The sequence below is a fragment of the Lepeophtheirus salmonis genome, chromosome 5, assembly GCF_016086655.4.
Source record: "Lepeophtheirus salmonis chromosome 5, UVic_Lsal_1.4, whole genome shotgun sequence".
NCBI classification, from domain to species: Eukaryota; Metazoa; Arthropoda; class Copepoda; order Siphonostomatoida; family Caligidae; genus Lepeophtheirus; species Lepeophtheirus salmonis.
This window is the reverse complement of record NC_052135.2, coordinates 6,937,091-6,958,974: the sequence shown is the minus strand read 5'-3', so window position 1 is coordinate 6,958,974 and position 21,884 is coordinate 6,937,091. Positions and strand designations below refer to the sequence as shown.

At 32.0% G+C, this 21,884-nt stretch overlaps 1 protein-coding gene across 1 annotated transcript in view; it reads left to right on the top strand.

The window, feature by feature from the left end:
* LOC121118254 (roundabout homolog 1) overlaps positions 1-21,884 on the top strand; it is an 88,414-nt gene that overhangs the window by 57,942 nt on the left and 8,588 nt on the right. The window contains exon 3 of the mRNA XM_040712813.2: positions 9,850-10,486. Within this exon, the coding sequence (XP_040568747.1) occupies positions 9,850-10,486 (637 nt within the window). The remainder of the gene's footprint in view (positions 1-9,849; positions 10,487-21,884) is intronic.

Below are 21,884 nucleotides of genomic sequence, written 5' to 3'. Positions count from 1 at the left end.
ATCTTTAGATCGCACATCTCAATCAAATTACGAATTAAGACAAAAACACTTTATTTAATTAATATAGATACAAATAAGACATTTTTTGTTCATTTCCAATAAACAATTTTGCTATACATTTTTTTTAACCCATAAAAAGTGTCAATCAATTTTGTTTATAAATTCTATTATGGAACAAAAAAAGAAAAAAAAAGAAAAATTTGATGATTTGCGTAAAACACGCATCATTTTTGTACATTTTCAGAAAGGAAAGATCAAAATTGTCTTATGTAATTCTCTTTTTTTGCTATATGCTTTAGAAAAAAACTTTATATATATTATAATAGGTTAAAATAAGTCTATCATAATTCATAGATTCAAACTAATGATTAATGTTGTATTTTAATCTTTATTGACGAAAAAGAGAACTATTGTCTCCTTTTAATCATGGATCTAGATGTGCTACATAAAGATGACATTGTTGGGTTAATAAAATTTTGCATAGGTTATTTTCTCACCAGTTCACAACTTCTTCGATCTAGCTGTAATCGAAATTTTAAAAAGTTGAAAAATAAACCACCATTATCTTTGTTTTGTTTTTTAAATCTACTTTTGTGCACAGAAAATTTATATTGGAACATTCTGCATCTAGTTATTTCATAACGTTTAATTTGATAAATTTAAAATCCACAGATCTACGAACAAATTTAGGGGGGCAGATATATTTTTCTCAGTATCCTAATTATGAATTAATATTAAAACTTCATCTTCAACTTTATTAATGTAACAAAGGTATTTAACATAGCATCAACATTTGCTTTCTTCAATTTAAAAGGATGTCCCAGTAAGGAGGGCATTTCTTTATATGACCATTAGATACAATTTGAGTATTCAGTGAGTTGATAACATTTGACTGATTTGAGTTCTACTCCAAAAAGTCTTACTAATTGTCGTAAAAAGTATTTAAAAATAACATTGATTCAACTCAAAAGCCACCTAGGAAATGAAAAATAATTTAGGAATAATGAAAACACGTGACCGGGTGCAGAGAATATAGTACTCCACTATTCATATACCAATACAGTATAAAGAAAAAAAAAGGTATTATTCTCTACAGGGAGCACTGTATTAAGATGATTGAAGTCTCATAGACATTTAGTTAAACTCATATTTAAAAAAAAAAAACCTGGAAGTATGTCTATAAAATTTATTAAATAAATATGACTTTAGATCAGGTTTAGCAACGAGCTAAAGTACTCCTGGACACCTCAGTTCATATTATTTTGTTTTATTCTTGAGTAGAGAAAGTCCGAGTACTGAGTGAGTAGTTGCGTGTGAGTGTGCTCATGAAAAACAGCGAGTAACACCAATGATTTGTTCGAGTGTTATCTTCTATACAATTAATGCAATATACATATATATTTTCGTAGCCGCGTAATAATTCTGGCCCATGCCGGGTACTACCCCTAGTTAAATAATATTATCATTCAAGAAGAGAAGTTGTTTTATTTTTTCGCAAGAAGTCGTTACTCTCAGCTGTTTTGTTTACAAACTAGTACATATAACTAGTTAATAAGGATCATGCCTAATTGTATGAAACCAATATTAAGTAAATATTGAAGTCAACAAGGATGGATTTATATGTTAAATAAAATTGAATGAAGCAATAGTACTAGAATAGGTATAGAACTTAACAAATTTTGGATGGGACATTGTTTAGATGAACAACTTAGAGAAAGTTTCAGAATGTTACTTAATAACATTTGGATTTGACATTCGATAACTCTTTTTAAAAAAATGAAAAATTGAGTACTTGGTTTTATTACTTGTCAATCTATCCAATTAATCTTTAGGCTTAATGTTTTCACAATAGTTACATGCTTTGCATAGGATGCAGAATATTTATGAGTAGTAAATGATGCCCAACGAACCAGCAAAATGTTTCGAAGGATAGATTTAACTATGAGTGGAACAACAACTTTACATATTCCTTGTCCTCTTTTCCCTTTTCATACCCCATAAATATACTGGGTTTCTAAGACACTTTGCCAAATGCAATTGTTCCGAACAGACACTCAGCCGAAAAAACTAATAAATATATTTGATGATAATGAAAGAGTCAGAGATGACGTCGGGATAGAGGAGTATCGATCCAGACTTGATCAGATACAAAGAGCTCCAACATATTTGATATAAACGATTGATTCATTGTCCATTGAGTCTCAATCATTGATTTATTAATCGACTACTTCTCTTCTTCGAGAAAATTTTCTCGTTCTAATTTATTTATTGGACAGTTGTCATGCTTTTTTGTTCTAAGAGCGGTTGGAGCCAACTGTTGAAGCATCCTTATAACAAAATGAATCAATTATTAATTAATCCACACTTTGTGGACCTGGAGCAAAATTGTTAGAAGTTATAGTTTTATTGTAATATTTGAGAGAGTGTTTTTATATATCATATTTGACATATGTACTTCTAAAACAAAATTCAAATATCAACTTTCCAACAGTTCAATTTCCAAAACCAATATGTTAGAAGTATGTCAACTATGATAGTATATAAAAATACTCTTTCATATATTAAAAAAATAATTACAAATAGGCCCCTTGTAACCAGGGCTGTGGAGTCGGAGTTAGTACCTGTTTTGGTAGAGCCAGAGTCAAGAGTAGGAAAATTTGTACCAACTCCATCTAAAAAAATTATTATCATTTATTTCAAATTAACTCTTATAATCTAAGGTTTACATTGAGTATTCGTAGAAGTTTTTTTCTATATAGTTATAAATTAAATGTCGTAAGTACTAACTATTTATGAAACTTATTAAGTTAACTAATTTATATGTTTACTTCACAAATTTCCAACGTACTCTTTTGTCTATATAATCATAACTCCCAAACATCTCTTAGCCATGAAATTTTATTATTTAGCCTTATGAATAGTCAATGTCATCATTGTAAAGTGAAACCCTGAAGTAAGAGGTTGTTTGTATGGTTGTTCGTCGGTTACGAGTGTATAAATTATGTTCAGAAACTTATGAAGTTACAACAATAGATAGATTTTGATCCATATCACTTGTTTTCACATTGATAAATATCTTATATTCCAAATACTTTCTTCATAACTAACACAATTATCTACTATATGTATGTACAAATTAAATCTATATTTATAATATCCAGACTAAAATGACTTTATAGTACTTCTATACTAATTTTATAGTAATAATGTAATTATTAAACATTTTTGTGTTAGAGTAAAAGTCTGAAATTTTATTTTCTTACTCCGCAGGCCCAACTGCAAAATTTGTGCAGCATGATTAAGAATCATAATTAAAGATTATTGCTGCATGAATCATCATCAAAAATATTTATTATTATTTTTGGCAAAGTGGTTATTCAGCGATGTGTCCGTTCTGCAAAAGTTGCTTTTGGTAATATATCTGCGCACGCATGTACTGATATATACAAATACATCCTATGATGCAATTTTGATCCTTATAAAAAAGAAATGCATAATAAGTCTTAAATCAATTCAAAAAACTTCTACAATATTTATGTAAAAAGCAAATTCTTTGTAAACTGTTTCACATCGGCACAAACGTACCGTATTTTGAATATATTTTGTATTTTTGAAGCAGTATGAAATAAGTTTTTATATTATTATCCATATAATTACTTATCTTCATGTGATTAGTGTAGTCAGTCATTATTTATTCGGTCCAGTCCAATCTTAGAACCGGTCCACACACTATTTATTTAGTTTCTTAAAATATCAAAAGACATTTCACTGTATTTATCATTTACTAATAGGGCTCTAATTGTACTTGGATTCTAGTCAAAATTATAAAGTTCGAGCTTTCAAGGATTGAATTCGAGTCAAGTTCGAGTAGTACAGTTATTCTCATATTTTATATCCAGTTTCTAAAATCAAGTTCGAGTTTGCTATCAAGACATAACATAAATAAGAGAAATTAAGTTACTTATTAATGGGATATGAAATGTATATATCATTTAATACCACAGGCTCACGTTTATTCGCTCACAAAAGAAGTTACTTCAAAAAGTTGATGCATCAGTTCTGATAATGATTAAATTCTCTAAATTTTAATATTATATACCTATACATAAATATATATATTGTTTTTTTTTTTTTTGTAGAAAGGTACAACTTTGTTCTGCTTCAACTTTTCTTAATTATAGAATATAAAACTTCCTTCTTACACTATAATATATTATTTTTTTAAATGTAACTAAAAATTGAATATATATTACAAATCTTATCTACAAAATCAAAAATTTCACCTATTGGGGGAGTCCTAGAACATAAATACATAAAGCATGCACCTATTTTTATTATTATAAAATTAATATCCTCTTGATGGGGGTCAATATGATGAAACAGAAAGGATTTGCTAAGTCCCATATGAAATTTAAAAAAACTAGCCCTCGGTTCAATCTCTCTTCCACGTACTTTTAAGATTTTAAAAACTCTCTTACTCTCCAATTCTTCAAGATAGGTCAAATTAAGGTTTTGATTGAAAATCTCACTCACATAATCCATAATTTCTTGTTTATTGACATCTCTGCCACAAAGTTAAGTCGAAGATTTTTAATGAAGAGTTCCCTCAGATTTGTGGATGTTATTCTGCATAAGTTATTAATTCGTCCAATGGCTCCCAATAATTTGGCAGGGACTTGGCTCTGAATTTCTCGTGTCCAAATACTGTCAACAACAGCTCGTCTTTTAAGAAGCATTCCCGACCAGTTCAAATCATCCACGAAAATTCATTTGAGCCATAAAAATAGCGTAATTTTCAAAAAAAAAAAAAAAAAAAAAAAATCTTATACAAAGTTAGCCAAGACATCCAACAGTTGAATACTATTTTAATTGAGGTTACCATGATGATATCTAATGATCATATCTACTACATCATAATTAATCATGCTTCTTTTCATAGAAACTATTTCTACAGCAAATGATAAGCCCCTCTCACTAGGAACTGAATTTGCGTGTATCGATAAATACCTCATGGCTAACTTAAATATACTAGAAAATACTTATTTTACTTCAGTTTTCCACTAATTTAGCAGATCATTAGATCAATCGATACAGGGTCATTCTAAATACTGAAACTTGTCTAATTGTTATAATATGTAGATTATTGTACCACTGCTATCCTTTGTTATGCATAATAATATATAAAATATTCGTAAACTTGGCGCCATCAGTATCTTTTATTTTGAATATTTGCTTATAAATTTTGTATTTTGCAGGAATAAATAAATATTTCGATTTGCTATGGTTCAAGTTCAAACTATGTCGAGTTTTCTTTTTTTTTTATATTTTGGACGAGTTTGAGTGACTTACAAAAACAATCGTCTTTACTTACGTCGAGTATTTCTAGAGTTCAAATAATTATCGAATCCAACTCCAGTTATAATATTTTCTGGGGTCATACTCAAATAAAATTTCCAGGGAAATAAGAATCCAATGCCAATTGCTTTGGCAATGCAATGCCAAAGAATCCATAAGAAGCTTTATATAAAAAAGTGGTATTGCATATTACATTACTCGAATCTATGCCCCTCAAAAATTGACTAATTGGATGAAGCAATTATAATGTAATTACTCATAGGATAAGGTATGTCTTGTATTGGATATAGTCTGTTAGATAGTGACTCACACCTTATGGATAAAAATAGTTAACTCTAATGGGGTTTGAATGGCAAATCAATAGTTATAATCTCCTACGAATCCAATTTGATTGAATAAAAGCTATGTGTACAATCTCAACTATTTTTAATAGCTAGGTAAACTGTTTGTCCATGTTATTAATGATATTTAATAGTGTCTAAAAATAGGGAATGAATATTGTATAAATTCATAAGTAATTATTGGAAAGCTAACCTCAGATAATTATTCCCCTCACGCTTGTCTCTATTTGATTATTATTTTATAGGCAGTCATTAATATACAGGGTGTTAAGATCAAATCGTCTGATGAAGTATTTTTTTCTTCAGCAAAAACGTTGTTGTATACATGTTCACCAGATATACAGAAGAGTGAATTTACAGAGGAGGATTTGTGTCACGCCGTAACGATGATTAATGTCCAGAACAACATGGATATTTCAAATGGGGAGGCCTAGCAAATTGCTGGCTATCGGTTTTGGATCGGGCAGCAAGATTAAGCGCCCTGGATTAATACTAGGTTGAGATTAATGCTAGAGGCAGATACATGAAAGAGCTCTTGTTCAGCATTCATATGTACATTGAAAGCCTATTTTCAAGTAAATCCGCCAAAAAATGTGGCCTCAGTGACAGTTTAAAGATTTTTGAAAAATGTTCTGATATGATCCTAACACCCTGTATAAGATATGGATCCCTGTTGAAAAGGTTGAAAAATTGCTGCAAAAATCGTTTGATTAACATTCAGCATATGCGGCACCCCTCTTGCGAAGAGCTTTGGCATCCCTATTTCTACGTGCAAGATGCTCCACACACTTTCTTCCTATATCTTAAAAGCCTCAGCTATCTCACCCGTCTTTTCTCCAACACGAGATCATGCACTTTTTCAATGGTTTCCAGTTTGATTGCAGTTTTTGGCCTTAATTTACGTGGATTATCTTTGAGGGATATGCGACCACGTCTATGTTCAGCTGTCCAGTTTTTAATAAATAATATGAAAGGAGCATAGTTCCCTTAAACATTGGTTTACTTCGGATATATTTCCTTTGTGGATAATCAATCCAAAATGAAGAATTTTATAAGCGCACGATAGTCAATTTTATTCATCTTAACAAAAAAGAACATCACAAAAGATGTTTACTAAAACAGTTTGTCTAAGCAAACTACTTGTGAAAACATGTTAAAACTAGTTTTAAAAAGGTATGACCCTTGCACTCAACAGGAAACATAAATTTTGCCGCTTGCAACATTATCTCTGTGTCATCTCGAGAACTTCTTACCTTACCCTAGAATAAGTTGGATCCGATTTCTTACGCCTACAATGAAATTGTAGGCCTCTGAAAATATATATACACCTCAATTTCTTAATGAGTGCCGGGCCGTCAAAAAGTTTTTGAACATGACTTTAATTGTGTTTTGAGAGGTTTGGTTAATTCTATGCAAAAGTTGTTTTTACAAAAAAACGACTGATGGTTTACCTATAGAATACATTATTTACCAAGTTTCTGGGATAAATATTAACGAAAATAGAGCAAAAAAGGCTAGAAGCGGCTCGTTTAGTCCGCACCGGAATTGGCAAGTCTGATATTGTAAAGACCCTTAATGTCTGGCAAACCACATGTTTGGAGGATCAGGGTTAACTTAAACAATGGAAAATACATCAATGATCGTCATAAAAGCGGAATACCGATAAATTAAGGCCTCAAAATGAAAAAAAAAAACCTTTTTTGAAAACTCCTATGATAACGATGACGGACTTGGTGAAGAAGGGGTCAATGCCGAAAAAAGCCTGTGGCAAGACTCGCCAACATATTGAGTGACCCTTGTTCTCTCACAAACAACAACAATAACCGATTTGATCGGTGCAAAAAGCTTTACAATGACATAAGGTATCACGGAAACCGAAATTTGTTCTTCTCGGACGAGATGACATTTAAAGTGGATCCCGTGTACAATCGGCAAATTTTCGGTCGTATGTTTTAGGAACCTCTGTAAAGTGTCCACCCCAAAGATCCGGTCTCATTAGTCATATTTCAACTGAAGGTCACATAATGAAGCCAATTTTGTTTACCGTTGGATAGAGATTAACTAGCAAGGATTACATGATTATTTTGCAAGCAAAAGTATCTCCCTAAGTTTGCAAGATCACAAAACAATCAAAGAAAGCCAATTATTGCTTTCAACAGGACGGGGTCCAGCGCATATGCCAAAATTGTGCAGAATTGGATGCCCAAAAAAAATGAAATTCTAGCATAAGGACTTCTGACCACTGCAGAGCCCGACCTGAATCCCCTTGATTAAAGCATCTGGTGTTGAATTGAAAGCAAGCCTTGTAGACAATATCACAGCAGTATTGAGTCATTAAATCAATCGGTTGAGAAAGAATGTTGATCACAGTCGAAGTTCTACGTTATCAACGTGTGCAAAGCGTTCTGGAGCCGCGTGGAGCGTTTGATTGAAGCTGAAGGTGCTCAGATTCATAAATAATGTTCTCAGATGAGTAATAAACAAGTTTTTAAAAAATATCTAGAATTTCCTTTAAAGCCTCTAGGTGTAATCAATTGCTCAACGTTCATTATGTTCCAAGATTTCCGACGGCTGTTGTACCTATTCCTTGTGCCTCGATACAAATACTTTTGAACCGGTTCCGCCACCAAAATTAGTTTAGATATTAATATTTAACAAAAGTGTAGCTCAGAGCAATTCATATGCACTTCCAAAGGTTATATTTGGGATAGGAAATAGGGAGTAATCAGAAATTCGAAGACGTTATAAGTATATTCAACTTTCATTATTGCATTGTTTTATTAAGTACAAATTTCGAGGGTGAGAATCTGGGAGGTTCAAAACAATTTGCTTATGATGTAATGGCAACATTACTGTAGAAGTAAAAGTGGGATTATATTTTAGAGACGAGGTTTTAAAGTTTTCTTAGAAATACAGTCAGTTGCTATCATGGGTAAGAGTAGTGAGAAACGTGCCCTTACGGTCGATAATAAATATTGTGGAAAAATTGTTTGGTAAAATATTTTATATAATTTATCTAATGATTTTTTAACTTTAATATTTATATTATAGCAAATGATTTTTTTCAATTCATTTTCAATTTATGAAAATGAATTGACAAAAATTTAAATGAAAAAAAAAATATGATTGATAATTATGCTAGAGAGCTAAAAACCAGCGATATTAGATATTTTATATTGCACAAATTTCAATCTAATGTTGTTTGTTTCTAATTGTGTAATTGAAACTGGGGAAAATCAATATTTTTAAGACTTTTGTAGAATCGCCAATTCATAATTATTTAGACAATATATCATCCACGTATAGATAATAAGGTAATTTGCAAATTAAATGTTCCATCTTTTAAAGTAAATAATTATTCCTCTAAAAGATGTCAAACAATAGTTATTTAAAGAGAAACAAAAAAATGAAAAAAGTTGTGGTGTAATAAATTACCAAAGTTTGTTTTTTTCAGTCTATGGACAATAGACTTGACTGGTATAATTTTTAAAACTTTAAATGTGTACTATCGTTATGAAAGGAAATTAACCATATCTGAGGTATAAGTCAATTAGTTTTATTGACTTAAACAAAAAAATTATGTAGTCGTAGCTAGTAGTAGCGTTTACATAAATGAGAATACGATTGGTATCACTGGTAATACCGGTAAACCAAACAACACAAATACCTACATAATGATTTGTTTAGAGAATAAGGAGGGATTAATTGGAGTCATGAGCTATCAGTGATTTCCAACTTGATAAATGACGGAGGGCTCCGTGGTCTTTAACTTTAATCCAACAGATCATGAAATTTCCTTTCAATGTAAAAAAATCATTTTTCTAAGTGCAAAAAATATATTTTATTATTAATGTGTATATTTGATGATAAACTTATGTTATATAGTATGAATTTTCTTTTGTATACATATATATATTTTATATACGTACACAAACATATTTATATGTCAAATTTGACAGTTGATTTTCTTTTATATTTATACACATATATATTAGTGCATAGCCAAAGTCAAGTTTGAAACAAAGTGTGAATCATTTTTCTTCTTTTCATAAATGTATAAATTCATTATTATTTATTCAATTTCAAATAATATATATACTTGTGTACACGCCAAGTTGTTGATTACATAATTCCTTCATTATTCTTATTACAGTGGCCCAAGAGAAGGAGATCTATACGGTCGTAGGAGCCTCGGCCCATTTACCATGCAACATATCAGCACCAGATGACGATGGCGCACTCCTTGTTCTCTGGTATCGTAACTTTGATGCACAACCCATTTATAGCTTTGATAATCGCTTCTCCACAACAAAGCATTGGTCAGAGGATCAAAGCTTTGGCCCTCGAGCTTTATTTAGAGACAATTCAATTTATCCTGGGATTCTATCCGAACTTATCATATCCAATGTTCAATTTGAAGATGGGGGCTATTACAAGTGTCGTGTGGACTTTCGACGCTCTCAAACACGATCTGAGACTCTGCATTTAAGAATAATTGAAGAGCCAGATATTCCCTCAATTGTGAATCAAAATGGGACGGCTCTTATGGGAGAAATCGGTCCCTTTGCTCTCGGAGAGGCTCTTATTCTCCTCTGTACTGTGGATCGGGGGAATCCTAGGCCAGCGGTCTCTTGGTGGAGGAATGGAGAGTTGTGGGATGATGAGCCAGATCCGAATACCTTTGATGAAGTCCAGCAAAATACACTTGTTATTGCGGCTCTTGATCGGTCTCATCATGGGAATGAATTCTCCTGTGTTGCCAGGAATAACAATGTGACTGGATCACCAAGGTAAGGATCAACATATGATTAAGTAATGTGTATATCTATTAAATGATATTTATGTGTGTCTTATGTTGTTTGTTTTTTCCGAGTATCAAATATTGATTAGTCGTACAAAAATGGTGGAATAAGCAATACAACAATACCTTTTCTACCTACTAAAGGTATTGACATTCTCTCACTAAATAATTAATTTGTTCCTTTGTGTGAGTACATAAATATCAAAATATGGGCAACAGAATTATTGTCTCATTCATCTTGAGAATGTAGTAGGTATGTATTTAATCCTCATTTTGCAAAATAAAACCTTTTATGCCTATAATTTACCTACGACTTACAAAACTGAATGAATGCAATGTCAACTTTCAAAACTCAAAAGATGCATTTTCGATTAATAAAACTACCTTAGCCTATAAATAAGAAAATAGGTAGACATACACGAGTGAGGATTTTAAATACGGAACAAATTTATACCTTAATTATATCTTGGCAAGTCTGAACTTTATGTTTATAAAAGTTTGCTCATCAGATTCTCTAATTCTCAGAAACTCTATAAGAAGAAATACTAAATCCTGGAGATATTCTCCGCATACGAACCCCGTCCAGCCATTATTATGTGCCTCCGTTCTGGGAAAAAGCCGAAGGATGCAAATAGCTTATAAATAATTATGCTAGAGAAATTAAATTGATGTTGACAGATCTGGTGTCCCGCAAAAATTTTAAATCGCTGTATTTTGTCCAAATCGTGTTATTAGAACCAGGTTTATTCCGAAAAAACGCACATTTTTAAGAACCCTATGTTTCGGGCAAATGAATTGTGGCCACCTAGCTTAGTGGATCTGAATCCTTTGGACTACTATGTGGGGGCGTCTGGGAGAGAGAGTCCAATAAACGTTCAAAAACACTGTTAACTCCTGGGGGTTCAATTCTCGAGGCAGTGTCCAAAATTGATAAAGCGTTCCTCATCAAAGGCTGTAACTGGTTCAGGACGAGGTTGAAGACTCTAGTTCAATTTGGAGTCGTTTGGTTTGAGTGATGTACTGGGCTGGTTAGTATAACGTGGACTCAAGAGGTTACTTTAGAAATAATTCAATAATTTGAAGGTGTAGTGTTGTCCTTTTGTATGAGGACAATTCCAAGTCACCACCCTTAACACCCCTCCTAATGGTCCTAGCGGCCTCAGGGAAGTCGTTGGCAAGGCGATTAATCAATCTGGTGATCATCTTCTGCAAGCTGGAGAATAGCTCTGGATCCTTCTTTAAATTGTGGCCTCCACATCCTGCTTTCCTGGAAAGGTCTTCTCCATCATATTTGACACCTTGAAAACCAGGCTCCTTAAGCACTTCAAAATGTCCATAATCATCGTTACCTTAAATTCAGCATCTAGATGCAGTGCATTTTGGCTTTTTTCTCACTCATGATGACAAGATGTTTAAATATTTATAGTAGTTTGTTTATGCTCAAAGTATGGCTGAACCAGCAAAAAATAATCACTAAACCTTACTATATTAATGATAAAATAAACACTAAAAAGCAATCAACGTTTTCCTGCCCAACCTTGTACTTCACTATGGACCGCATCATGTAAGAGCAAGAAATTCGTGAATTGCCGCGTTAATTTTGGGAATTAAATTGTAATATATGTTCATTAATCTTAAATTTTCTGGATGTAAGATCCTCACCCTGTATATATAAACAGGAACAAGGAATTAATTCTTTTTTTCGTGCCTTATCAATGTTTTAGAGGACAAGAAAAAAGTATATCAAAAACAAAGAAGCAAACTCTTTTTTTAAAATAGCAACCTTCCTTGTCTGTCAAAATGTCAAAAATGAGTCTGTCAAACGTTTCTATAAAAAAAAGTCGTATAATACATTAAAAGATTAATATGGTATTTATAAAAAGCTTCGACTTTTTCTTATAAATTCAATACCTATGAAGAAAAAAGTTTTTTTAATCCTTCGGGCTAGAAATCCCATGCTTTGAAGTTATGTTCTACATTAAACTGTTTCATAAGCTTTAAATGAAAGACAACATTATGCTCAGAGATAAAATATGTAGAATGATGATGTCAAGACGAAGTTGATGCTGTCATAGTGGACCAAAACATTCAAATTGTAGTAGTAATCAAATCATACGTTAAAAACATAGAGGCCGCTATTTTCATCTGTGTGTAGAATTTAGTAGTAGAAAGGGTAGGAGAAGGCAAAAGGGGACGACACATGGTACACTTGAATTAAGACCCTTATGAGCTGCCTGTTATATGATTTTTTTTTTTTTTTTGGGGGGGGGTGAATTACTCTTTGAAGAAGAGAACCTTTTACATTTAAAATAGCATTAGGGAAGTAAAAATATTGAAATTGTATTTAAATTCATTTATATTTATTTTGTTATTCATTTTTAAATATATAATTATATGAGTCCGAACGGGGTTTTTTTTCTAGATCAACCGTCATTGATGTTTTAATTATATTAAAGAAATATCTTACATAGATTATAAATATCTGGGTAAGCTTAAAGATCTATAAAATACACGATATGTTCTAGAATAAATACTATATACATAGAACATTCAGAATAATTCAAAATCTATCTGTCTATACGTTGCAATATGAAATAAAACTCAAATATCTATCAGTTTGAAATTTAGATATGTTTTTAATTTACAATTGCTAGGCCTATGATCATTCTTAATTCATCGAGACCACATTAAGTGGAATTTTGTGTTCTCCAAAAGTTGGAACTAAAGGAAGTTAAAGAGAAGAAGAATTTTAACCTGATCATCCATTAAAGGAGATGCTCGAATTTAAAGTTTTGTATTCCAGGAGGGACGAGGGGAAGAAAATTCGTTCCAACTATCTCTGTTTAAACTCTATATAATGACAATTTGATGAATTACAATTTCAGAATAAATATGACGTAAATATGAGTAATTTATATTTGTTTTGCGGAAAAATAACTTTGTATTTGCCGCCTCTTTTTTTAACAAAGTACAAATTGTTCATAATTGATAACATCGGATCATGCGAAAAGGATTGTTATAGGTGTAAGTGTATACTACAAACACTGTTTGACAATACTGCGCTTGTCCAGCTCAGTCGTGAATTTTCCTGCGTCAAGTATGGAGATCTCAAAGGAAGAAATTCGCCATATTTCATATTTTTACTACAGAAAAGGGAAAAAACCGTCTAAAGTCACGAACAAAATTTGGGATGTATGCAGGGATGATACTCTTTCGGTTCCTGTTGTACAAGAGTAGTTCGAGCGATTCTTTTTCTCCTCACTTATGACTTCTACTGTGAGCAACTCGACCGTTTGAAGCAAGCGATCGAACAGAAGCGGCAAGCAATGATGAAATGAGACAAAAAGAAATCATCAAGTAAATACCAGCCATACACATCTTTGATGACGCGCCAGAAGCTCGGGGAGCTCGGATGGGAAGTTCTTATCCATACACCCTACAGTCCGGACCTGTTCTTGTCTATGGTCAACGGAGTACCAAAAAAATTGTTGTAAGAGTTTTTTGCCAATACGATATTATTTTTTCCCCAACCTGTTATGCAATATAATCTTGACCAAATTTTGAATTAAGCCAATTTTTTAGGGGGACCAAGCTAGTCCGAATTATTCCTTTGGACCAGTCTAGAACAATTTTTTCCTTCGCACCGGTCTATACCGAATTTTACCGTCAGACTTATCTAGGCCAATTTTTCTATGGGATTGATATAATCAAAATCTCTTATAGGAACAAATTAGTTCGTTTTAACAAAAATCCTAACAGTCTTACACCGGTCTAGGATTTTCAAACCAACACTAACACATACTGTTGTGACATTACTTAGTTATTTGGTCAAGTTCAGTCCTCCAGACTGTCAGTACTAGAATTGATTAAAAAAATAAGAGATAAAGTTGAATGTCGTCATCTAGGACCAAACTTTAAATTGATATTCTGGACTGAACTGGAACTGTCTAGGATTTTCATACCGAAACATATACACTAACACACAGTGTTAGAACCGGTCTTAAGACTGAACTGGACTAAAGGAGGTTTGAACGGCTGGCTTCTTGGCTCAGGCCTAGACCGAATCCACCTCTTGAAAGTACTAGAATTGATTAAAAGAATAAGAAATAAAGTTGAGTTTGCTATGAAAACCCGAGCTTTAATAGTTTTAGGACTGAACTGCGCCGGACTTTGACTGAGCTAGATGTGACTTTAGTTATCAGTACTAAATAAGGATCGACACAACACTTCTACTACATACCGAAAATAAAATATATATATATTTCCTTCAACAGACTTTGAAATTGCAAGAAATGCTTCTATTTGTATATCCGTACACTCAATCGAACACAACATAACATCTGTTCATTCTTCATCTAATCCCATTAATTTATCCTATTATTAATTAAATTCAACTAAATAAAAAGTTTTTCATTTAATTTTTCAATTAAAATTTACTTTATTCACGTAATAAATACTCGTTTTGTGTGTGTTTTTTTATTTATTATCAAGACAGAACTAATTAAAATGATTGCAAAATTAATCATTTTTGCTAGGAGTACATATTTTGTTTTTATTGTTTTATTTATATTGCATATGCATATATTTTAAGTCACGCAATTCCTCATTTGATCAAATCCTTGGGCCGAACAAAAAATTTTAATCTTTGAAATTAAAAAAAAAAACAAGGCCCCTCCCTCAACCAAATCTTATGTATACAAAAATAAACTTTTGAATCTGATTTATTTGGATATAAAGTAATTTTAAAGCTGTTTTGTAGCTGGTGCATGTATTAAGCGATTTAGGCAAGTTAGGAGTAGGTTATTTTATTGACATCACATCACATTTTCATTATCATCCCCCAATTGTCCGTGCAACAGGCAGGTTCATACTAATATATATATATATAATTCTGTAGACACCCTTGTATATAAAGAAGAGAAAAAAACATCGGAGGATGAGAGTTGAGTAGTTTGTGTTGAAAAAACTAATTAGAAAAGGAAAAATGGTTGTTGTGCGTGCTCCTTCTTCTCCCTCTATCTTAATCATTTAATAGGTGGTCAGGTTAGGGTCGTGTCGACCCTTATATATTCGGTACAGACCTATCCGTCCTTGGAATAAATTATAAAATGTTGATAGTTTATTAAATCAAATACGATATATGAGATATGTATTAAGACCAGTACACATATCTAGGATTAATAAAAATTATATTTTTATTATAATAAAATGGAATTGTCCTAAATAAACACCAGTTGCAGTGTTAACTTCTCCCTCTGAAGTAACAATGTTCTCCTTTATTGGCTGTAAATTGTTCTATAGGTACATAATAAAATTAATTTAAATATAATTACAATATTTACCATGTACTTAAATTCGGAAGGTTCTTCCCTTTAGAGGAATAATTTATTTTCTCTCCCCCCCCTGCCCCCCCCAAAATAAAAAGCAGCTGATATTAACAAGGGTCTTAATTCAGGAGTATCATATGTCTTGCTCCCGCCATCTCTCACTGTTCCTTCTTTGTTAACTATGATATCAACTCCGGGGATTGTAATCATTATAGTTAATATGTGGAATCTAGGCACTATAACGACATTGAAAAAACCTTACACAAAAGTATCTACTTGTTATTTGTAATGATATAGTTAGGAATACCTGTATTATTTCTATATTCCCTCTGTCGCAGTTGTCTCAATGCAGAGGCAAAAATATATCAATATCAATTAATTACACAGCAAAAACATTCCCAAGATATAAATAGAGTAGAACTTTATTCTTTCATTCCCAAAATTTTCTTAGTTCCATCACTATTAATATAATTCGTGTCTATTTATTAGCTAACCCATTTTGTTTTTCTTTTTGGAATTGGTAGTATAACGAATGAATTTTCTTTTCCTTAGCTGTTGTCATTATTATTTAACTCCTGAGTAGTGAACTAACTTCCTTTATTACTACATTCAACTAAATTCAAAATCGGATTGAATATTATTGTGGTTTCGTAAAAGACGGAGAGTAACCCTGAAGATTCTTTGTGGAATTATGGTTGCATCTCCTTGGAAGGCATACATTTATGACGTCTCGATAAAAGTACAATTTTTGACCCCCCTCCCATGTCTGTGTTTGTTGAAAACTTGATACCCCCATCAAACTGGACGTCCTAAATTTTTAACCCCCCGCCCCCTGTTTACGTTTGATATTACCTTAATTTAGATGGGTTGTAGTATTTTTATAATTAATAAACAACTATTTAATTAAGTGTATTTTATTTTTGCAGGCTTAGCCTCCAAAAATTTGATAATATCCGGATACTCCGTGGGAGACCCTTTCACTCTGTTTCATTCCTCCTGAGCTTTTTGTGACCTTCTTTGTTTCTTTAAATGGGGATAAACTCGATAATAACCTTTGCCCACTTTTTTAAATTATGCCTTCTTATTCATTTTCATACTTTTCTAAATAGAATCTGGTTGGGTAATATTGCTTATACATAAAAAAAATAAGGTGTAAATCCTTCATTCTTCGATTTTCATGTGACAGGAGTTCCAACTTAAAAAAGTGTGTAAAAGGAGTTTCCCCCCTCGTCTCGAAAAATGCATCTGAGCTGAGGTTGCAAAATTTGACTTCTCATTAAATTATTATGTACATACTTATTATTTAGAATTAAACTTATTGATTAGTTATAAGGACTTATTTTTCTAAAAAAACTCTCTTTTTGTTAGTTGAACTATTTTGCTAGAAGTTTTTTTTTTCTAATTATATTTCTTTGAATATAAAATACATCTTATAAATTTCCCCAGGAAATTCCGTACTTACACAAACCATGTTGTCCAAAATTTTGTGAATGGAAAATGGTTTAATGAGAAATCTAGGTTCTCATCAACAAATGACTACAAATTATTGTTATTTGTCTTTTGGTTCATTGATTCAACATAAAATACGTAGAATACATATAAACCATTACTTCAAATGTCTGTACTTTAATTTAATATATCTAAAAGGATCTTTAAAAAATACAATGACTCTTTGTCATCCAAGTTCTCCCCAGTGATTAGTTCCCTTCTATGTATTTTCTTATGTACACAGATATTTTAATCATATGTACAGGGTGCACAAGCTATTGCTTCCAAACGCAATTTCCTCTTGAACCAGAGGAAATTAAAAAATAAAACCATCATTTAAAGCAAATCGGTTGGTTTGTCGTTCGATCGCAAGCGAGTTTGGGGTTCAAAAGTCCGGGGAGGTGCACACGTCAAAATTGTCTTAGAGCCATTTAAGACTTTTTTTTCGAGGTGGGGGAGGGAGCAGAATTCTCAAAATCACATTTAGAGGCCTCAAATTTCTGTCTAACCTTGTAAACGAACGTCTTACTAGGCACCCGAGTTCGAGCAATTGTTATGTTGTTGCTCCCGGTGCAGATTTCATGAAGAGCTCCATGCATTTTCCAAATATTTGGGGAAACAAATTGGTCCATTATTCAACTTTTTTCAAACTTCTGCGGATTTGAACAAGCCATTTATTAAAAAAACAAAACTGTATAAGTTCCCACGTTTGCCACATAGAGCACGCCAAAGTGACCGGTTAGATAGTTTGTGCACTCTGTACATAACAGGAATGTGTATCTTGCGTTGTATAAGTGCAAATGTTTAGACAAGAATTTATAAAATTAAAAAAATAAAATTTCGAACTGAAAACGTTTTTTTGACAGTTTGTTATTGTTTGACTCCAAATTGTTTGAGTGTGCATCAAGGATGGACAATAGTAAACAGAAAATACGCCATATTTTATAGTTTTTCTTAGATAAAGATGAAAGCACAAGCCAGACAATTGAAAATGTGATTAGTGTTTATGAAACTGTACAAGCCAATTATGCGGTATTTTGGTTTTGTGGATTCTGATCTGGTATTTTTGATGTCAAAGATGCGACACGTTCGGAAAGGCCAAATATTAAAAATGTGGATAAAAACATGAGGAATTTTTTAGTCCTACCCTCATGTAAGCAATGTTTTGGGTGCCTAGGAGATGAACATTAATAGACAAAAAATTTAAAAAAATCGTTAAAAATGGATTTTTTTTTACTACACCTTATATATCGTAACTACTACTGAAGCATTTACCAGTGAATAGCAAATCCAACTTTGCAAAGGTTTCATTCTATTTGATAAGTAAATGAAGTAATAAGTTATACAGAACATACATGTGCTCTTTTTCCAAAAGGACAGGAATACAATTTCTTCTCAATACCTTGCTATATATAATTATGAGGCAATTACAAGAAAACAAGCTACGATTATTTTTCCTAAAATTAAGTCTGTATTATTTCTTGCATAATTCCCTTCCATTTCTGTTATATAAATATATTCATTAACTCTCTGTGGTGTGCACAAATTAAGGTTAATTATTATCAAAATATTCCATTAAAAATAATGTAGCTATAATAGCTAGTACAGCTGAACATAATGGGAGGTGTTTTTATTATAAATGCGAGGAATAACAACAAATATTGTTAGATCTGAGTTGAATTGAACTCCAAAAAATCTCAAATTTCACCAAAATTATTTAAATTAATCAATTAAATTTGTTCAATTTGTTTTGAATTAATAGAATATGGATGCGCCTTGCATAGAGAGTATCTGTTATCTTGTCCAAAAGTTGTTTCCAAGTTGTTCAGACATATTTGATATGGCTAATGGCTTTTGCTTCTCAGTATTAGTAATTACCGTTTTTCTAGGATTGTATGCTTTTGGCTAAAAAGTAATCCTTACTCAAAACAGTAAAGATCTCATGTACATATATCGTCTCTCCCAAGATTATGATATATTTATTTTTTTTTACCTTAAGAGAAAAATTCTAAGAATATTGAAATTCCTATAATGTATTAAAGGGATATTATCTAATATTTGTAATTTCCTATTCCTATTGAATTTAAAATTTTTACTTTTTTAAATTATATTTGTCAAAAATTCGAGCTGTAGAAGTAATTTCCAGGAATTAGTTTTGAAATGGCAAATTATTAAAAGTTTTGTTCTATAAGAAAAAACTAGATTTACATAATATGTGTATTAATTCCATACAGAGGTTATCAGTTGTATTTCGTACATATAAATGTCTTGGAGGATTTTTGGAGATATTTTTCCCTTCAAATTTTTTCAAATTTAACATTTTTACAAAACTTCTTCAAATATTTACTGTGCAAATCACACCTTTTGCCCACATTTTTTTTTATTTTTCCATATAATTGAAACAAATCAGTTGCATATTCATGTGAGACTTCTTGCTCTGGATCAAGATGGATTGATAAATTAGTTGAACAATCAAAATAGCATACTCATTCTGATAGTAAAAAAGGGGTAGATTTCAAATTAATAAAGTTAAACAACTTAATGTTGAGTAATGCCTTGTAATAAATTAGCCGATAAAGTTGAAATAATATCTTCTGGCCAAATAATTAGATGATCAAAATAAAAATGATGAAGAATCTTTGGATAAATTGATGGATGAAGGAGAAGAAGTGAACGTAGATAAGTAATCGTTATGTTGGGAAAAATGAATATTTATTCATTCTTTGTTGGAGAAGTTGGTTCCATTTCTTATAGTTTTGAGAAAAAAAGTTGTTTCTTTTTATTACAAGAAAGCCCAGGAACGACATTTTTCATAAAATATTCCATTCTTTCCTACGATAAGTTTCTTATAATGTGCTCTTCAGGACTGAACAAAATGCCATGTTTTAATAAGTTCACAGAAAGGGTGTGTGAACTATCAGACCATTCTGTTACATATACAAATCCACGTGAAGTAGATTTGAAGGTGAATATGAGATAGTTGTTCATTCCTTTTTGAGGACTGAAATAATTGTCTAAAAATTTCCTCCTATTATACCACTATTTTTGTGGGCATCTACTCATTTTAAAGAATATAACATTGAATTTAATAGATTCTTTGACGACAACTTCTACTGAATCATCCACAAATTCTATTTTTGTTGATTATAATAATATTTGGAAAAGAGGCCGAAGCTGCGGTCTGGCGAAAACTTTGAATGATTTTCAACAAGAAAGTGTATACAAACTTTATCAAATGATATAATTTTTATAGTGAAACACATTCATAGTGAAAGCAGTTAAAACAAGAAGTTTTGTTCCCCAATGGATCCAACTATCCGAGTGAATAGGAACAGCCATTTTCGAGAAACTATTCAATTCTACGTCCTGCGTCTACATCCACATCACGATATGTTAGGTATCCACGCTCCAAAGTTCAGATATAAGATATATCGTCAATGGATGAAGAACAAATCGGGGAATTCATTTCCAAAATATATTGAATCAATATAACAATGGCGTCGAAAGATTGAAAATATAAGAAGGGATCAGATGTCATTATAAAGTCAATACTGGGTGCAACGAAAAAATGATGGCTTCCAGGCTGCAGCAGAAGGCCTTGCACCCATTGCGGATATAGTTATCAGACATGGCATCCCAGTGCTAGTTGATGATGTTCTTGAGGTTGTTTCTATTTGGGTGAGCGACCGTGCAGGGCTAGAACTCATCATCTACCCAAAAATTGAAGTCCAATACGTGGCATCTGGTGAGAAAGATCCAGAAGATCTAGTTTTTTCTTTTTTGTTTTTAGTATTTGACCGGAACAATTTTACCCCAATCACAATATCTTGATTTATGTAGCAAAGCTAGTGTAATGATTTTTTCGCTGCACCCCGTATGTGTAATTCATTTTAAAAGTAATGGATAGATAATATAACAATGACAGTCTCCGAGTCTTGCGTGAATTCAGAATTGCATGTAATGTTGCATCGAGGGTGTGTATGTATAGCTCAGCGAGTTATATTAAAAAAGAAAAGAACTCGGGAGTACAAAGATTTAGACTTGTAAATTCTATAACATTCCATTAGTGTTTTTCAAATCAAGGCAACAATGTAATGGCTGGATTTGATCAGGTTTGCTTGGTCCTCACAAAGAGTGGCTCTATGTATTCAATTATAGTCTACTCTTTCCCGGAACCAAGGTTAATAGAAATACAAGGTAATAATCGGGCTTGCTGGAATTTTCAATCTGATGTATTTTACCGACTGCTGGGTAAGACATGCAGATTTTGACAAAACATGCAACTACTCATAGTATGTGATGTCACTATAGTATAATTTTCAATTTAATGTATCGTACCGACTGCTGGTCAAGAAAACCAATTTTGACAAAACACGCGACCACTTATCTACTATGACGTCAATATTAAAAGTGTGGTTGAAGTTAAACATCAGTCGTACACGCGTTATACTTTAACCTTGTATTTCTATTAACCTTGGCCACAACCATTTTTTAAAGACTCTTGTTTATAACAATGGTCATAAAAAATACCCTGTACCTCATATATAAGTTTACACGGAAGATTGTTTTTCA